The sequence below is a fragment of the Esox lucius genome, chromosome 8 (assembly GCF_011004845.1).
Source record: "Esox lucius isolate fEsoLuc1 chromosome 8, fEsoLuc1.pri, whole genome shotgun sequence".
NCBI lineage: Eukaryota > Metazoa > Chordata > Actinopteri > Esociformes > Esocidae > Esox > Esox lucius.
Genome location: NC_047576.1, coordinates 770,511 through 790,000, shown reverse-complemented (window position 1 = coordinate 790,000; position 19,490 = coordinate 770,511). Strand labels below are relative to the sequence as shown.

General features: G+C 45.6%; 1 protein-coding gene across 1 annotated transcript; it reads left to right on the top strand.

Annotated features, from left to right (window-relative positions):
• The first annotated feature begins 658 nt into the window (after nt 1-658).
• jade3 (jade family PHD finger 3) lies at nt 659-19,065 on the top strand. The gene is made up of 12 exons (XM_034293875.1): nt 659-904; nt 7,332-7,528; nt 9,095-9,154; nt 9,465-9,547; nt 10,711-10,868; nt 13,335-13,525; nt 13,946-14,157; nt 14,286-14,453; nt 15,751-15,867; nt 16,054-16,590; nt 16,982-17,099; nt 17,195-19,065. The coding sequence occupies exons 3-12, from the start codon at nt 9,106-9,108 to the stop codon at nt 18,097-18,099; spliced, it is 2,538 nt and encodes an 845-aa protein (XP_034149766.1). The 5' UTR covers nt 659-904; nt 7,332-7,528; nt 9,095-9,105; the 3' UTR covers nt 18,100-19,065.
• Nucleotides 19,066-19,490: the final 425 nt, after the last annotated feature.

The following is a 19,490-nucleotide window of genomic DNA, read 5'->3' as shown; positions in this document are numbered from 1 at the left end:
GATGCTTCACATTTAGGTATCCGGTGTTCCATCTGGCTTTTTGTTCTATCAGCAGGAATATTGTTTTCTTTTGTTGGGACCAGAACTTGATTTGTTATTGAAGTACTTGCTTCCCAAATAGCCCACTTCCTGCTGGTCACTACTAGACTAGGGTGCTATTTGGGATGGAAATGAACTGATTGTACTTTTTTTATTTCAGAATGTTTCTTTTTTGTATGTTTCTTTTTTGTATGTTTATTTTGTAGAATCAAATGTAAAATGTCATTACAAATATATTTGTCAGAAGATCAAAGTGCATGTTTTTGTTTTTAGATTTCATTTGTGGGAGTTTATTGTACATATTTTATGAAGAAAAGGTTACCTGTAGATTATAAACTGGTGCTCTGGTGTTGGCGATGTCCATGGTCAGGTTTATTCAATGGTAGATCTAATATGAAGTACATTATCAACATCATATTCTCTTTGATTGAATGTAGTCTAATGATAGAAGCGAAGGATAACTCGAAACTGAAACTCTTACTTTTCTTTCAATATAGGTTTCATAATATGCAATAGATATTTCAACAGATGTGCACAGTACTTTGAACAGCATCGCCAATAATATAGTATAACTATATGTAGGGTTGGGGCCCGCCGCCCTGTCAGATACTCGCAAGAGCGGCGTTGACCGTCTGCAGCTCACGATAGGCGGAGTGTAGGACCCAGCAGACAAGGCGGTACAATAGGGCTGTTGTGTGGTGGGGAGGAGAGGTTTCAGCCAGCTCTGGGAAATACTCAGTGTGGAATGAAGAAATAATATAGAAAACTCCAGCTTTACTAAGAGTATAACGTGTTTGTGTGTGAGGAATTTCGGTGAAAGCATTCGCAAGTCGCAATACTCAATATAATTTACCGCGGATCCAAGGTAAGGTCGCTGAACAATCTGCTTGTGTGTTCTGCTCTGGTCACACTGTGCCAAGGCTTGCCCTGAATGTAGCCAGACGGTGGGGCCTGCTAGTTTCCCCCTGTTTTCTTACACAGAGAGAATTCTGGTTAATATGGCGCTGTTTAATGTGAAACTCGGTCACATCGATGAACTAACCAATTTACGTCTGAAATAATTTTGTCGATTGCTAATGGCGCTGAGCACTAACGTGTGTGGTTTTTAACCTAGAATGGTGGTGGCGCCGTTGTTTGATTTCAGATGCCACCGCGTTCTGTTCCGCGTCATGCAGTGCGGCTCGAGTTTGGCGCCAAGGCCGTCAGTATTTTTTCCCAGTTCGGATGTGTTTTATAATGGTGGACTGTGGCTTCACACATGACCTATCTTGCCATCTACCACCACGAGGCAGCACCATGCATGGTTTTATATAATTGCTGTTTTGTTGATATAATGGGTATTTAACTAAACAACACTGGATATTCCAGTTTTAGTGAACTAGTAATTTGTGGTACATCTTGGATCCCTTGCCCGTATTCACTGTGCCAACCATTTTACTCAATTCGACATTGCCAGCAATTGGCCGTCTTTAGGTTCTGACTGTATGCTTCTTGGAATAAAGTAGTAGTAGCTAGACAAGACGTCCCACCGATATAGATTAAACAGCACACTCAAAATGCTTCAGGCACTTAAGTCCTGGGAAAACAACTGTTTGCACTGAAGGCGCTCCAGCAGAGTTCATCAATGGAACCGGAACGGAAGTAGTTTCAGAGGAATTTTGGAACGCCTCCCCCTCTGTGCGGTCTGCTCGCTCCTCCCCCGTGGCCCCTGCTGGGCGGCCATCATGGCACGTTAGGGAGAGTAGCCAATGTGGGCTTCAGTGGTAGAGAGTGAGCCTCTTTAACTGCTTGAAAATGTCTGTAATATATTCAGCGTGTAGCCTAATAATACTGGGAATACTAATCTAGCTACTGTGACAGTGTTATCACTGGACATACAGCCCCTGGCTGCTCACCCCTCATGAAGTTGATATTTGACAGCTAGTTGGGTGTTGCTGCAAGCTGCTGGCACCACTAGAGAAATGGAGGGGAATAAATAGTTCAATAGACCACTCAGGTATTTTTAAAACATTAAACTTTTATCAAAACTATAAAATGAATTAAGCCGGCTAGCGTTGGGATAATCAAACCAAGGGCTCTTGGGACTGTGTTGCTCAGCTTTAAAGAGTGGTCTTTTAATGTTGAGGAATAGGGTTAATACTTTGAAAGTGCCCATAAATTACACTATATTCTTACATAACTTACACTATTTGTTCTGTAGTGCACTACTTTTAACCTGGATTGCGATTTGGGCCTCAAACCTATGTTTTCATTAATGCAGCTTTCAGCCTGTAAGCTGTGAAGAGCATAGACCAAATAGTTGTGTGCATTAGAGGGTTTTGAGGGCTAGGTCTGTCTCAATAGCTGCATCCTCCCGGCCAGACAGAAGCCCAGCTACAGAGTGCAACTAGAAGGCTTGCTCCTGTCCCACGTCCTCCCCCTTCCACAGACCTCAATAGGGGATAACTGGGCCTCTTCACAATCACATTAGATCCTCAAAGAGGCCTGCCAGTCAACAGTAGTAATATAGGCTCCTCCCACATAAGGTATAGGGGACCTCTCATTGGCTTATGCATTATGGTGTTCCATTACCTTCAGTCTGTGGGCACTGCACTGTTTACCACCAAACCATTTGAATCTTGGCTTTTATGAGAAGAATACAACAGTGCACGTTTCAACGGGGGAAATAGCTTATGGACAGATTAAATGGTTGTTCTGGTGATAAGGTGCTTTTGTTAATCTGATGAGGTGACAGATGCCTACTCCAGCATTTAGGACAGCTGTTAGGGTTAGGGCTAACCCTAGCCCAACCAGTGTTGGATGTAGAGGGGTGTCTTACAGTTACAGAACAAACGTCCTAACAACCCTGAAACAACCAGTTCCTTTCCCTGTGCCCTGTCCTTCTGTCCCTCAGAGACTAACAGGACTATGATCACCAGATCAAGACATGCTTAACTATTAGCTAATAGTGAATACAAAGAGCCTATATAGTGCTGTTGCTGGTGTTAGTATCTTTGTTTTGTTGCCATTGTCGTTAACAGAACCGTACTTACTACGCCACCTCTCACTCCACTACATATTAAGGGATACCTTGTTTTTAGACCACAGAAGCTGCAGGAGTATCGGTCCCAAATCACCTTGGAACATCACATGCAACAGTTGACATTGTCGCCCATTTACTCCATAACAAAATGCATCTTAGTCTTGTTCCCTGAAATGAAAATGTTCAACAACAAAGCTCAAAGTTGGAGATGGATTTAAAAATTTGAGGTGTGCTGAGAAAATGTGGAGGACATTTCTTTTAAAGAGAGTTTTTGGGTGGTTCATATGAGGGAAGAAAAACAGGTTGTGGGGAGAATCCAAGTGACCATAAGAGACCATGCTTTGGTGAATTGTTTGTCTAAAACAATTTTGACCTGGAATTGAAGTTCTTTGGAGTAAGGTTCCTGTTATGGGTGTTATTTTAGGGGTGTCGATGGATGGATCTAAGGATGAGGTTCCTGTTATGGGTGTTATTTTAGGGGTGTCGATGGATGGATCTAAGGATGAGGTTCCTGTTATGGGAGTTATTTTAGGGGTGTCGATGGATGGATCTAAGGATGAGGTTCCCGTTATGGGAGTTATTTTAGGGGTGTCGATGGATGGATCTAAGGATGAGGTTCCCGTTATGGGAGTTATTTTAGGGGTGTCGATGGATGGATCTAAGGATGAGGTTCCTGTTATGGGAGTTATTTTAGGGGTGTCGATGGATGGATCTAAGGATGAGGTTCCTGTTATGGGAGTTATTTCAGGGGTGTCGATATGCTTAACATCTGTCTCAAATATTGAATTTAGAAAAGGAACAAAGTTTGTCTTTTGTAAATGTATTTTTAAACAGAAACACTTCCCTACACATGGTAAGCTATGGTATGTAGGGTAGTAAGAGTATTTGTCACCGTGGTTAAGGCCCCGCCAGGCTGGCCGTGGTTAAGGCCCCGCCAGGCTGGCCGTGGTTAAGGCCCCGCCAGGCTGGCCGTGGTTAAGGCCCCGCCAGGCTGGCCGTGGTTAAGGCCCCGCCAGGCTGGCCGTGGTTAAGGCCCCGCCAGGCTGGCCGTGGTCTGTTGCTTTAGCCCCTTGGCCCTCAGTGGAAGAGGAAAACAATGAGCCGGTTTTTACTTTCCAAAAATGCACAGAAAGTGAGGTATTTTCAGCATTATCTGGAATGGATCCTAAGACTTGCTTCGACTGCTGCCCCCGCGACCCGGCCCCGGATAAGCGGAAGATGATGATGATGATCCTCCTAAGATATCAGTTGGTGCTGACAGTCTGGATCCATATATACTGGTGTGCTGCTCATATCCTTGCTAGTACAGTGATACACAGCTTCAATCAAACACTAGTCAAAGGGTCGATTCCTAAACCTTGGAGAACAGCTTTTGTTTTACCCCTCCACAAGGGGGGTGATGGTAGTGAAATAGGTAATTATCGGCTCATCTCTAAACTCATCGGCAGATATTCTAGAGTTGCTGGTGAATAAGGAACTAAATTTTTTTTTTTTAACTGTTAGCAATCCTCTCTCCAGCATTCAGTCTGGTTTCAGACCTAAATACAGTACCACTACAGCCACAGTATTTGTTGTAAATGATATTGCTAGTTCCCTCGACAATACTAAGTGCTGTTCCACCTTGTTTGGAGATTTGTCTAAAGCCTTTGACACTGTAGACCATGAGATACTTTTGAGTAAACTGTTGTCAATAGGACTGGGTCCAGATGCCTGTTGTTGGTTTGGTGATTGCCTTAAGGATAGAGGTCAGGCTGTTAGTATAGACGCTATCCAGTAGGAGCCACTGGACTTGGTTAAAGGGGTCCCACACGGTTGTATTCTTGGTCCGTAATTGTTCACTTTCTACATAAACAGTATCGGTGATGAGATGAGGGAGTTAAATGAATCTGTACGATGACGACACTGTCATGTACTCTACTGCTTTGACGGCTGACCAAGCATTGCTGCAGCCGGAGACACCTTTTAAGATTCTAAGTGTCTACAGATACTACAAGGGTCTTTTACAATTTTAACTGGTTTTAAATGCCAAGAGAACTCTTTATTTTTTTAATGGATCCAAAAGGCTGGTTGAAAATACACTTGCTCTCATGTGCTTAGGTGGCTCTTGAATTAATCAAGTCTCTACATATAAATACTTAGGGATATGGCTGATAAACTGTCTTTTAAAATACATGTAGGCTTCCTCTAGAAACAGAACATGTTTGTCCTCCATAAATAGAAGACAAATTGTGCAAGCTACTTTTATGTCGGTTATAGATAATGGGGATATTATCTACATGCATGCTACTGCATCCACACTTAAACCACTGGATGCTGCTTATCATTGTGCACATTTAGGTTTATTACAGGTGCTAACTACAGAACTCACCACTGTAGTTTATATCAAAGTGTGGGATGGATTTCGCTAAGCCATGAGACCAGAACAACATGCTCTTATGTTTGTCTATAAAGCACTTCTGAATACACTACCTTCTTACTTATCATCACTTATCAACATTAGAAATGTTACTAAAAAAAACAGATCTCCAGCCTGGATTACACCTAAGGCTCCTGCAATCTCCACAGAAAAGACTGTATTTTCCTGTTATACGCCTTGCTTATAGAATAGTCTGCAGACCAAACTTAAACTTGGGACTCTTGTCCCTCTTAACCATTTTAAACATTTATTGGAGGATTTTAGTTTCTGTGTTGGGTAATGCAAGTTATTGTGCTACCAGGGGAATACTCTTTTTGTAAATGTAACAATCTGCTGCTGAAACATTTATTGGAGTATTTCTGTGTTGTTTGTAACTGCTTTGGGGAATGCTAGCCCAAGTATTCCATGCACTGACAAAGGTATACGACTTAAAGAATCTACATGTATGTGTTGAAGGGGTCTGTGCAGGGTCTCTGGGTCCCTGGGCTAAAAGGTAGGGATTTAAAGTCACCCCCTGGGTTAAGGTATGCGTACAACCGCCATGCATTGAACAATGTACTTTTTGTTATAGTGACATGCACATATTTGTGGTGGAAATTGTGTAACTATTTCAAAAACCGGAATCTGAAGTATGTAATCCTGCAGAGTGGTATGTCAGACATGCTCTGATGGTACATGTGTTTTCAGAGTTCTTACTTGTATTTGTGAGTTATATATTTATGCTCTGTGCCCTGTTTCCACTGTGTGAAGACAACTGCGCTGCATTTATTTAGAAATTCCCGTCCTATTATTGGCTGTAATATCAATACTGATTTCAGCAAAGACCCCGTCTCTGGGTTACGTCCCACAGTCCTTGCTAGGCCCAATATCCACTAAAACCTGAAGCCTCAATAAGGGAATAACAGAAACATATTATTTTGTCTTCTGCTGTCTGTGATCGTCTTGTTTTGTCTGTTTGGTTTGTTTTTAATCATTGTACCTAAACTGTATGTGTAAACTGTATGTGGTGGGCCCAGCTGTGTTCCCTGTTGGTATTAAAAAAAGATATGGTTGTGGATATTCCACAGAAGAGAGGTGAGCTCAACACACTGTCGTAGTTTTGGGGGGGAAATATTGAAGTCCCAGCAGGTGATTGCAATACATGTCTGCTTTATTGTAGTGTGCTGTTAAACCCCAAAGAAGACATTGCTTGGGTGACTGGGGACTTTGACTGTTACTGTGGGAGGTTCTGCAGTGTTAGGATTTTAGTCGGATAATGTATGATATTAGACTACAGTTGAGAGACCGGCTTCATTTTCCCACCCACTCCCAGTGAGAGAACTTTGGAAATCAAGGATACAGAGTATGCATTCCCAGGAACATCCTGTTTGTTGGAATGTGGGCCTCTTTAGGATTTGTGGGAGTTGTAGTCATACTGGGTGGGGCATCTGGGAGATGTAGTCTCTGTAGGGGATTAGATAAAGTAGTGAGCGATACATTAATATATCTGAAATTACGTTATTTTTGGATACAATAATCAGTTAATCAAGTATAGTAAAAAAGTTGCAGGACTGGATCCGGGAGTACAAGCAATTGGTTATTGTTGCTGCTGCAGCTTCAGATGGGGAGGCTTCAGACAGGGAGGCTTCAGATGGGGAGGCTTCCGCAGAACTAATATTGATCTAACAGTCAGTCAGCTGGCCAGCCAGACAAGCATCCAACCACCCAGACAGCCAGCCAGTCAGTCAGGTTGATTCAGTGATTCCCAGATGGCCTTTGGCCTGGTTAGAGGTGATTGACTATGTAGGATGTCAGCCTCAGGTCTGACAGGTTCTCTTTAGAACTAACCCAACATGTTACTGCTGTGACCTTCAGGGCGGAAGAGCGCCTGGGTGGAGTGGACCCGAGCAAGACTTTAGCCTGGGTGGAGAAGACCAAAAGAAGTCTATAGACTGGGTGGAGCAGACCAGAGGAAGACTCTAGCCTGGGTGGAGCAGACCAGAGGAAGACTTTAGCCTGGGTGGAGCAGACCAGAGGAAGACTTTAGCATGCTTTTCAACTTGACATTTATGGTGAGTGACAGACTTGACAGTCTTTGAAGTCTTCTTGGAACCTCTATTAGTACAGCCTCTATTAGTACAGCCTCTATTAGGGCTGTTGGATATACACTCACCTAAAGGATTATTAGGAACACCTGTTCAGTTTCTCATTAATGCAATTATCTAATCAACCAATCACATGGCAGTTGTTTCAATGCATTTAGGGGTGTGGTCCTGGTCAAGACAATCTCCTGAACTCCAAACTGAATGTCAGAATGGGAAAGAAAGGTGATTGAAGCAATTTTGAGCGTGGCATGGTTGTTGGTGCCAGACGGGCCGGTCTGAGTATTTCACAGTCTGCTCAGTTACTGGGATTTTCACGCACAACCATTTCTAGGGTTTACAAAGAATGGTGTGAAAAGGGTAAAACATCCAGTATGCGGCCGTGCTGTGGGCAAAAATGCCTTGTTGATGCTAGAGGTCAGAGGAGAATGGGCCGACTGATTCAAGCTGATAGAAGAGCAACTTTGACTGAAATAACCACTTGTTACAACCGAGGTATGCAGCAAAGCATTTGTGAAGCCACAACACGCACAACCTTGAGGCGGATGGGCTACAACAGCAGAAGACCCCACCGGGTACCACTCATCTCCACTACAAATAGGAAAAAGAGGCTACAATTTGCACGAGCTCACCAAAATTGGACAGTTGAAGACTGGAAGAATGTTGCCTGGCCTGATGAGTCTCGATTTCTGTTGAGACATTCAGACATTCAGAATTTGGCGTAAACAGAATGAGAACATGGATCCATCATGCCTTGTTACCACTGTGCAGGCTGCTGGTGGTGGTGTAATGGTGTGGGGGATGTTTTCTTGGCACACTTTAGGCCCCTTAGTGCCAATTGGGCATGGTTTAAATGCCACAGCCTACCTGAACATTGTTTCTGACCATGTCCATCCCTTTATGACCACCATGTACCCATCCTCTGATGGCTACTTCCAGCAGGATAATGCACCATGTCACAAAGCTTGAATCATTTCAAATTGGTTTCTTGAACATGACAATGAGTTCACTGTACTGAAATGGCCCCCACAGTCACCAGATCTCAACCCAATAGAGCCTCTTTGGGATGTGGTGGAACGGGAGCATCCCACAAATCTCCATCAACCTCAAGATACTATCCTATCAATATGGGCCAACTTTTCTAAAGAGTGCTTTCAGCACCTTGTTGAATCAATGCCACGTAGAATTAAGGCAGTCCTGAAGGCGAAAGGGGGTCAAACACAGTATTAGTATGGTGTTCCTAATAATCCTTTAGGTGAGTGTACATTTAAGGCAAACCTACTCTGTTATGAAGGGTAATGCAGACATGCTGTATGTAATGCAGACATGCTGTATGTAATGAAGGGTAATGCAGACATTATTTATTTACAATTTATTCTCAGTTAGAGTTAAGCTACTGCCAAATGTAGTTGTAAGTCTAAATGGGTTCTGAGAGTCATTGACTGAACTGAAGACTTATTTACAAACATTAATTAATGATATTTAATGACCTACTAGTAAACCGCTTTGTGTCTCTAATATCTACACTTCCCATAGGATACATCAGGATGAAACGTCTCAAGTCTTCAAGCAGCAGTGACACTTCTGACAATGAGAGTGAGTTAACAGTCTGACAGACTTCGGTGTCCTCTTTACTGTAGGAGCTGATTTGGCTCCAAACTGATAAACACATTTACTTCATCCCTTTTTTGTGTGTCTTTGTCTGCAGTTGTGTGTCTGTAGTTGTCTGTCTTGTCTTGCTGCTTTGTTTTATTAATTGTCTTTGATTGTTGTAACCTTTGATTTTTTTTTATGTATGTGGAAAATAAGCTACCAACTAATTGTGTATATACAACAACAATATTGAAAGACTTAGTATGTACCCCTAGTTGGTTTCTCCAACCTTGTTTTTGTTTCTCTTCCTCAGGTCCTTCCACCTCCTTCTGCTCCTCCAACAAATATGGAAGCAAACCTGGAACTCCCGCCTCAATGCCTAAGAAACCGGCCGAGGTAGCGCAACGCTAACGCTATTCCGATAGGGCTCACTGAACTGTAATGTAGTGTACTGTGTAGGGGATATAGACCACTGAACTGTAATGTAGTGTACTATGTAGGGGATATAGACCACTGATCTGTATTGTAGTGTACTATGTAGGGGATATAGACCACTGAACTGTAATGTAGTGTACTATGTAGGGGATATAGACCACTGAACTGTAATGTAGTGTACTGTGTAGGGGATATAGACCACTGAACTGTAATGTAGTGTACTATGTAGGGGATATAGACCACTGAACTGTAATGTAGTGTACTATGTAGGGGATATAGACCACTGAACTGTAATGTAGTGTACTATGTAGGGGATATAGACCACTGAACTGTAATGTAGTGTACTATGTAGGGGATATAGACCACTGAACTGTAATGTAGTGTACTATGTAGGGGATATAGACCACTGAACTGTAATGTAGTGTACTATGTAGGGGATATAGACCACTGAACTGTATTGTAGTGTACTATGTAGGGGATATAGACCACTGAACTGTAATGTAGTGTACTGTGTAGGGGATATAGACCACTGAACTGTAATGTAGTGTACTGTGTAGGGGATCCCCTACATAGTACACTACACTACAGTTTCTGACTTTCTGACTTAGACAACATTATAACATGTTTATGTCTGTTGTAATCCTGACACGGTTTAGTCGTTTGTTTAGTTTTAAGTATCGTAGTTGAGCATTTTCCTCACTTGATTTATTGCCAGATTTTAGAAATTAAGAGACCAAAAAGTTGAAAAGGAAGGTTTTGAGTTACGAACAGAAGGGTTAAAATTAAGAGACCACTGCAAAAACCTTCCTTTTCAACTTTTTTGGAAAGGAAAGAAAAATGTGCAGTGGTCTCTTCATTTTTTTCGGTGCAAAACTGCCCCAAGAGTATATGGAGAAAAAAAAGATGTTCCACTGTAATCAATCAATCAAGGTTATTTAGTAATGTGCCATCTGTACTTTTGTTATTAGCTCTTAAATCAATATTGGAGTTTCTACCACGATTAATTTTTACTGACAAGAAAAGGTCCAGTGTCTAACAACCAAGTGTCTGACGGCATCAACGTGTCCGACAGCAAAAACCTGTCAGTGTTAAAGATGTTTTTCCTGCTCTTTCCTTGCTGTCAGGTGTTCAGAAAAGACCTTATCAGTGCCATGAAGCTGCCCGACTCCCACCACGTCTCACCTGAAGACTGCTACCTGCTGGCTGACACCTGGAGGCAGGAGTGGGAGAAGGGCGTGCAGGTGCCAGCCTTCCCCGAAACCATCCCCCAGGCCTCCATCAGGTACCATACCAGCACCCCCTTATCTCCTACCCCCTCTACCACCCCCAGGCCTCCATCAGGTACCATACCAGCACCCCCTTATCTCCTACCCCCTCTACCACCCCCAGGCCTCCATCAGGTACCATACCAACACCTCCTTATCTCCTACCCCCTCTACCACCCCCAGGCCTCCATCAGGTACCATACCAACACCTCCTTATCTCCTACCCCCTCTACCACCCCCCAGGCCTCCATCAGGTACCATACCAACACCTCCTTATCTCCTACCCCCTCTACCACCCCCAGGCCTCCATCAGGTACCATACCAACACCTCCTTATCTCCTACCCCCTCTACCACCCCCAGGCCTCCATCAGGTACCATACCAACACCTCCTTATCTCCTACCCCCTCTACCACCCCCCAGGCCTCCATCAGGTACCATACCAACACCTCCTTATCTCCTACCCCCTCTACCACCCCCAGGCCTCCATCAGGTACCATACCAACACCTCCTTATCTCCTACCCCCTCTACCACCCCCAGGCCTCCATCAGGTACCATACCAGCACCCCCTTATCTCCTACCCCCTCTACCACCCCCAGGCCTCCATCAAATCAAATCAAATCAAATCAAAATTTATTTATAAAGCGCTTTTTACAACAGCAGTTGTCACAAAGTGCTTTACAGAGACACCCGGCCTTAAACCCCAAGGAGCAAACAACAGTAGTGTTGAATTTCAGTGGCTAGGAAAAACTCCCTAAGAAGGTCGAATTTTAGGAAGAAACCTAGAGAGGACCCAGGCTCAGAGGGGTGACCAGTCCTCTTCTGGCTGTGCCGGGTGAGATATTAAGAGTCCAATTGGAATAATAAATACATTTCTCTTGCTAAATCCAGAGTATATTTGATTTTAGACTAGGTCAGAAGTATGACCAGGTGGACAAGGACAGGAACAGCAACGGTCCCCCCAAACCAGGTAATCCGCAGGTGTGGACCAGGACCTCATCTCCTTCTAAAATTTAAAATTGGAGGAAACTGAGAAAAGTTAGTAGTACATCCCTCATGTCCCCCAGCACAATAATATAGCAGCGTAACACCTTGGAAACTGAGACGGGGGGGTCCGGTGACACTGTGGCCCTACCCGGGGGAGGCCCCGGACAGGGCCCAACAGGCAGGAAATCAATCCAACCACATTGCCAGTCATCAACCAAAGGGACACCCACCAACCGCAACCCCCCTGAATGAGGGCCGAGTATTGCTAGTAGCGTACAGCCCAACTGCACAAGTGCGCAATAGAGAGTCAACAACAAGCCAGTGACTCTTCCCCCGAAGGGCATTGGAGGGAGGGCATCCCAGTGGCGACGAGAGCCCACCTGGCAAGACAGCAAGGGTGGACAGTATCAAGCCTACTGGTCACCTTCACGCCCCCGGGCCAGGCTACACCTAATTATAAACCGTGCTGTAGAGATGAGTTTTTAGTAGACACTTGAAAGTTTGCACTGAGTTTGCATTTCTAACCTTAATTGGCAGATCATTCCACAGGAGTGGAGCTCTATGAGAAAAGGCCCTGCCGCCAATTGTTTGTTTAGAAATTCTAGGTACAATTAAAAGGCCTGCGTCTTGCGATCTAAGGTTACGTGTAGGTATATATGGCTGGATCATTTCAGCAAGGTAAGTAGGAGCAAGTCCATGTATTGATTTATAGGTTAAGAGTAAAACCTTAAAATCAGCCCTAACCCTAACAGGCAGCCAATGTAAGGATGCCAGGACAGGAGTAATGTGTTCAAATTTTTTTGTTCTAGTTAGGATTCTAGCAGCTATGTGCAGCACTAATTGAAGTTTATTTATTAATTTGTCTGGATAACCAGAGATAAGAGCATTGCAGTAATCTAATCTAGAAGTAACGAAAGCATGGATAAATTTTTCTGCATCAGTTTTTGATAGGAAGTTTCTAATTTTTGCGATGTTTCGAAGATGAAAATAAGCGACTCATATTTTATATGTTCTTCAAAGGAGAGGTCAGGGTCAAGGGTAACGCCAAGGTTTTTTACAGTTTTTTGGGATACGACCATGCAGCCGTCGAGGTTCACAGTGAGATCTGCTAACAACGCTCTTTGTTTTTTGGGTCCTAAAAGGAGCATTTCTGTTTTATTTGAGTTTAAGAGCAAGAAATTCTCTGTCATCCACTTCCTAATATCTGAAACGCATGCTTCCAAAATAGCTAATTTAGGGGCTTCTCCATGCTTCATTGAAATATATAACTGTGTGTCATCAGCATAACAGTGAAAGTTAATATTGTGATTTCGGATTACATCGCCCAGAGGGAGCATGTATAGTGAGAAAAGTAATGGGCCCAGAACCGAGCCTTGAGGAACTCCAAAGCATACCTTTGACTTGTCAGAGTACCATACCAACAGCTTCATGTGTCTGCTTAACTAGCTCTTTGTGTTCTTTCTGGACATAGTTCATCTTTGTTTCTGTGTGTTTCAGGATCATAGCGGAGAGGCCTAAGGACGTGTTGTTCACCAGACAGAGGAAGTACATCCTGAGCTGGAGTCAGGACTCTACTGAGGCTGGTTATGTCAACATTAAGGAGCTGGCTGAAGCCATGTGTCGATACGACCTGGACGACATGGACTTGTACTGGCTACAGGCCCTCAATGCTGAGCTAGACCACATGGGTAAGGTTGTTGGAGTGTAGGGGGAGGGGGGGTGTGGGTGTGGTGTTGGTGTGGGGGGGTGTGGGGGGGGTGTGGGTGTGGGGGTGGTGATGGTGTGGGGAGGTGGTGTGGGGGTGGTGTTGGTGTGGGGGTGGTGATGGTGTGGGGAGGTGGTGTGGGGGTGGTGTTGGTGTGGGGGTGGTGATGGGGTGGTGTTGGTGTGGGGGGGTGGTGGTGTTGGGGTGGGGGGGTGGTGGTGTGGTGGTGGTGGTGTGGGGGTGGTGATGGTGTGGGGGGGTGTGGTGGTGGTGGTGTGGGGGGGGTGTTGGTGTGTTAATATTATTTGGACATACATCAGGTCCTCATGGCTGAGTTGGTCAACATGGGTTTCAGAAGGGAAAAGCTGTTCCAAGTGGATGTGTTCTTTCCTGTCTGTCTCAGGGGAGGGGCCTGTGGACGAGTTGACGATGGAGCGCACCATGGAAGCTCTGGAGAGGCAGTGCCATGGCAACATGAACCACGCCATCGACACGGTAGAAGGGCTGGGCATCGAGTACGACGAGGACGTCATCTGTGATGTGTGTCGCTCCCCTGACAGCGAGGAGGGCAACGACATGGTGTTTTGTGACAAATGCAACATCTGTGTTCACCAGGTAGGGGGCGCTGTTTCAGACATTACTGAGGTTTACCCACATCGACTGTGAAGTGGGTCATTACCAGACTGGTGACCTAATGGAAAGGCTCTGGACTGTCAATCAAGCCTCTCCATTTCCCTCCCCAGGCATGTTATGGCATCGTGAAGGTACCTGACGGGAACTGGCTGTGCCGGACATGTGTTCTGGGCATCGACCCCCAGTGTCTCCTGTGCCCTGTCAAGGGAGGGGCCATGAAGGCAACTAGGGCGGGAACCAAATGGGCACATGTCAGCTGTGCGCTGTGGATCCCTGAGGTGAAACCCTTAACCATTAACACACACACACACACACACATATACACCATTAACACACACACACATCCTCCAGTTAAACATTACAACACAAAATCAATCATTGTCTTCCTTCAGCTGGCTGGGTGAGTACCTGACTAAGTCATTACCTAACTAATGCCACATTTCCACTGGTGCTTCACACTGGTACCAGGGCTACACTGGGGATTAATGCTAATGTTGGCTCTAGACTTTCCTGTTTCCACTATACATTTGGTACCAAGGATTTGTGGGGCTCAGGTGGGGAGGAAGGAGTAAACTTATCAACACGATTTGTTTTTCTGGTTACAAAAAATAAAAGGTGAAATTTTTCTGTTAGAAAAATAAAATAAACAACGCCATGCTCAGTTTGTTTACAATACCGCGTTTGAACTTGAGTAATAAAACTACTTTCTTCCTCAAACTCCTTCTCCACCTACACTCGAGACACTGCAACCGTAAGCCAGTGTATTCATTGTTTAGTTTAAGTATTTTGTCAAAACTGTCTACCTTTAATAGAAGGATTTGGGAGAATTCTGAGGTAATTTTGTGTTATGGGTTCTGCTGGTTGCGTCTCGGTCTCAGCACTCCGTTTTTCTATTGAGTCAACTGCATCCTACCACCTTTGGTCGTTCAGACTCTGTCCATTCTGAGTCTTTGCTTCCCTGTACTGTTGCTTTATTTTATCAGGGATCTGTTTGTTAGATCGGATGAAAACCATTAAGAGAATCCTAAAGACTTAGCAAATGATGCACATCGCTATTCGAACAGCACAACATGCAGCATTTTCACAGCATGTAACGTCTCAACCCGCAACCCGCCCTAAGTCCTAAAGTCCAGGGCTTGGCAACAAGTGAGAGCCGGGCTACTCAGCCACAGCCTAATGGCCGACTGGCCCATGTCAATGGAAACAGAAACATTTCTGGACTTTAGGGTAAAACACCATTCACCTGACTGGGTGTTTACCTGTGACCAAGTCATTTACCTGACTGGGTGTTTACCTGTGACCAAGTCATTTACCTGACTGGGTGTTTACCTGTGACCAAGTCATTCCCCTGACTGGGTGTTTACCTGTGACCAAGTCATTTACCTGACTGGGTGTTTACCTGTGACCAAGTCATTCCCCTGACTGGGTGTTTACCTGTGACCAAGTCATTTACCTGACTGGGTGTTTACCTGTGACCAAGTCATTTACCTGACTGGGTGTTTACCTGTGACCAAGTCATTCACCTGGTTGTCAGAATGGGATTCTGAATCTGGAGTGTGTTTCTGTGGTCTGCAGGTGAGTATAGCCTGCCCAGAGAGGATGGAGCCCATCACCAAGGTGTCCCACATTCCCCCCTCCCGCTGGTCACTCATCTGCAGTCTCTGTAAACTGAAGACTGGGGCGTGTATACAGGTGTGTGTGAGAATATTTTTAGCTAACAAGGTCTAGCATTTAAATTCATATTAATGTAGAGTGTTTTTTTTTTTTTTGTATTATAGTTCGTTTGTAGTTGTTTACTGGATCTCCATTTGCTTTTTGTTGCGTTGCGTACCCCTGTTAGCTATTTAACTCCTGTTGTCCTCTCTCCTCCACTCCCAGTGCTCTGTGAAGAACTGTACCATCCCGTTTCATGTGACGTGTGCCTTTGAGCACAGCCTGGAGATGAAGACCATCTTAGATGAAGGAGACGAGGTCAAGTTTAAGTCCTACTGTCTGAAGCACAGCAAGCCCAAGAACCCGGCCTCATCCGACCCTCCAGCGCCCGACCCAAACACCTGTCAGCCAGCCCTCAGCAAGCAGCCCAAGGCTGGGGACCCAGGCACCGGTCTCAGCCCGGCACGGTCCAAACCCTCCACGGACCCGGAGAAGAGGGGCCTGAGAGCCCAGAGACTGTTAGAACTGGAGGAGGAGTTCTACACCCTGATCCAACCTGATGATCTGGCCCTGGAGCTGGACCTGCCCTCCACCCTGGTTGACTTCATATACCAGTACTGGAAACTGAAGAGGAAGAGCAACTTCAACCGGCCACTGCTGCCCCCTACAGAGGGGGAGGACAGCCTGTTGGTGCAGCCTCATGAAGACAGCATCCACACACGGATGAGGATGTTCATGCACCTCCGTCAGGACCTGGAGCGGGTCAGTTCCTCTTAATACTTCATATGGATGTGTTAGCAGACCACATCAATCAAACCCTGCTTGTCTGTTTTGTAAGTTGCTTTTGTGGCTGCGTATGAGCCAGTCTCTTATTCCTCCTCCGAACCAGGGAGTCACTGTGAGTCACAACAGCCTCATGTTGGCACACAAAATAGGCAGAAAATGTTCTAAATGACCAGGCAGAACAATAGAGCAAACTGAGCTTGTGAGGATGCTGTGATCATAGCAAAATTAATCCTGGCGTTTAATTTACCATTTACTGAGTTAAAAAAGAAGGTTCTACAAAAATCCAACATTCAAATGTTGTGTCCTCCTTCCCTCATGGCCGTGTTGTGTCCTCCTTCCCTCACGGCCGTGTTGTGTCCTCCTGCAGGTGAGGAACCTTTGTTACATGGTGAGTCGGCGGGAGAAACTGAAACTGTCCCAGAGTAAAGCACAGGAGCAGATCTTCAATCTCCACGTGAAGCTGCTGAACCAGGAGGTCTCTGCTGGTAAGAGTTGTGTTTGACCTGTCTACTGGAGGTACTTCCTGTTTCCTGGTAGGTCCTGGGTGGTTCTGATAGTGTCTGTATCCTTTTCTCGGTAGGTCTTCCCTTGTCCTTCCCCGTGGAGTCCATGCTGTTCCGGCCTCCTCCCAGAATCACCCTGAAGCTCAAAATGCCCAAAGTGTCCCTGGGTAATGGGAAGACCAGTTCCAAGACTGGGAATGGACCCCTCTGTCCTGACAACAGCGGGAATGTTCATGAACGCTGTGGGGGAGGAAAAGGGCTTGGGAAAGGCAAGGGCAAAGGTAACGGGGGAGGGCAGGGCGTAGGGCTGGGGAAGGGGGGAGGGAAGCCTCAGCTCCATGGACGAGGCAGGAGGGAGGATCGCGCCAACGGAAGCCTGCTGACCAACAGTACGACCAGGGGCTCGGTCCTGCCCAAACCAGCTGGCAAACCCTTAACCGGGAAACCGCTGACCCTCCACGGACACTCCTCCAATGGAAAAAGCAGACTGGATGGGGAGCGGGCGGGCCGCCTCTCTAAATCCAATGGCCTGATGGAGAAGATAGTAGGCGTGGCCCAGAAGGACAGTTCCTGTCAGACCCCCAGTGAACAGGAAGTCAGTGAGGGGTCAGGGGTCAAAGTGAGTCAATCAGCTGGCTTCAGGAAGTCCACCATGGAGCACTTCAGCCGCTCATTCAAGGAGGCGACGGTCAGCCTGGTGCGGACTACGGAAGACCTGCGGGGGGACCAGATATCCCGGGGGGGGGGAGACAAGGCCCGGCCCTGGGTCAGTCCAGTGCCTGGAGGCCCCCAGGGCCCAGTGGGAACTAGACCGTCATCTCACCAAGAGCCTGATGGATACTGCCCTGACCTGGAGCTCAGTGACTCAGAACCTGAGGCTAAAGGTCGGAGGTCGAGGCAGGACCGCGGGGCCTTGGGGGGAGAGTACAGTAGGAGGAAGCAGGCACTGGGGGGGGCCAGTAGGACCTCGGTGCAGAGGTGACAGCCATGACCAACAACCCATCACCTCAACTCAACCAGACACCTGCCAGCTCTGTCACTTCCTCTATGACCAGGCTTCTGCCTCACCAGAGCCCCAACCGGGTCGGCCGTAGAGAGGCAGGCTGGCGGGGGGAGGCAGAAACCAAGATCCAAGCTGCTCCCACGGGCCTCAGGTCCCTACACTGTCCGGGGGTCTCCTCCAGTACACCAACAGAACAGCAGCTCAGGGCCCATGAGGAGTCCAAGGCCAGAACATCAGCTCAGAGGGACTCATGGACATACGTGTGTCTGTTTTCTCACACTCTCTCTTCCTGTCCTCCCTCTGTCCTCCCTCTTTATGAGTGGAGCAGTCTTGTACTGTGTTCTGAGATTAAACTACTTGTCTGTTTATTTCTGTCTTCTCTGTTTTGGCTAGCGATGCTGTGTGGTACTCCACAGCGCTCACTGTTGGTCCACATGATGTTGGTCGAACTCCCTGCTTCGGTTTCAATTGGCCTTCCAGAATTGCTGTAAATATTTATTATAAAAGAACGTTGTTTGGGTTGTATATATTTGTTAGTATCTTGACATGAGGAGTTAAACACTGATACGGCTCAATGAACTGAATCACACTGAAATTGTTTCTATTGGCTGAGGAACCACACTAAAGTCTATGCTGGGCTCTATGGAACCAAGCCTTAAGATATCGCTCTGTCACTCCGTCTCTGGCTTCGTTGCTTTCTTTTGCCGTCTCTCTCGCTCTTTACTTTTCTCCCATACTGTTATTCTGTTTCCATTGTGTCCAATCTAAGGAAACTCCATACTGAACAGTCAGACACTACGGAGCCACAGATCCTCCATTAGAGGGGTGTTTGTCAAGTCTCTCCTTGAGAGAATCTTGATGTTTTTATACGTAGGAATATGGAATTCACTGACTGTACTGTTAGCATTTTGTATCTGTTTACTAGCTAATAAATAGTATATTTAATTCAGGGGTTCCCAAATTTATTTGGCTAACCCTAAACCATTTTGACATTTAGTTTTATTAACCCTACCAAATGTATTTATTGACCATTGTTTACTTTTTTCAGACTGATATGTAATTATATTTATTCAGACTGATATGTAATCACGTTTATTCAGACTGATATGTAATTACATTTATTCAGACTGATATGTAATTGCATTTAAAGTAAGGTTTGAAATGTTCCAGAAAACTTGAAGATCACCCTCATTAATAATCTTCTGCATGGAAAAGAACACACTCCTTGATGTTCCCTCTCTTCCAGACTGATTTACCACTTGGTCCGGTCTTCGGTTCTAAGGGCTTCTGAAGGAAACCGTTTCCAATTCTCAGTTCCAATTTTCCAAGAGGACATGAAGTCAACCTCAAGAATCCCCAGAAATCCACCA

What these genes read in the sequence shown, in the direction of transcription:
- jade3 (XM_034293875.1), top strand. Translation starts at nt 9,106, where the DNA reads ATGAAACGTCTCAAGTCTTCAAGCAGCAGTGACACTTCTGACAATGAG. An exon ending in TGCCTAAGAAACCGGCCGAG is followed by an intron (nt 9,548 to 10,710) that starts GTAGCGCAACGC and finishes CCTTGCTGTCAG; the next exon opens with GTGTTCAGAAAAGACCTTAT. An exon ending in GTGCGCTGTGGATCCCTGAG is followed by an intron (nt 14,454 to 15,750) that starts GTGAAACCCTTA and finishes TGTGGTCTGCAG; the next exon opens with GTGAGTATAGCCTGCCCAGA.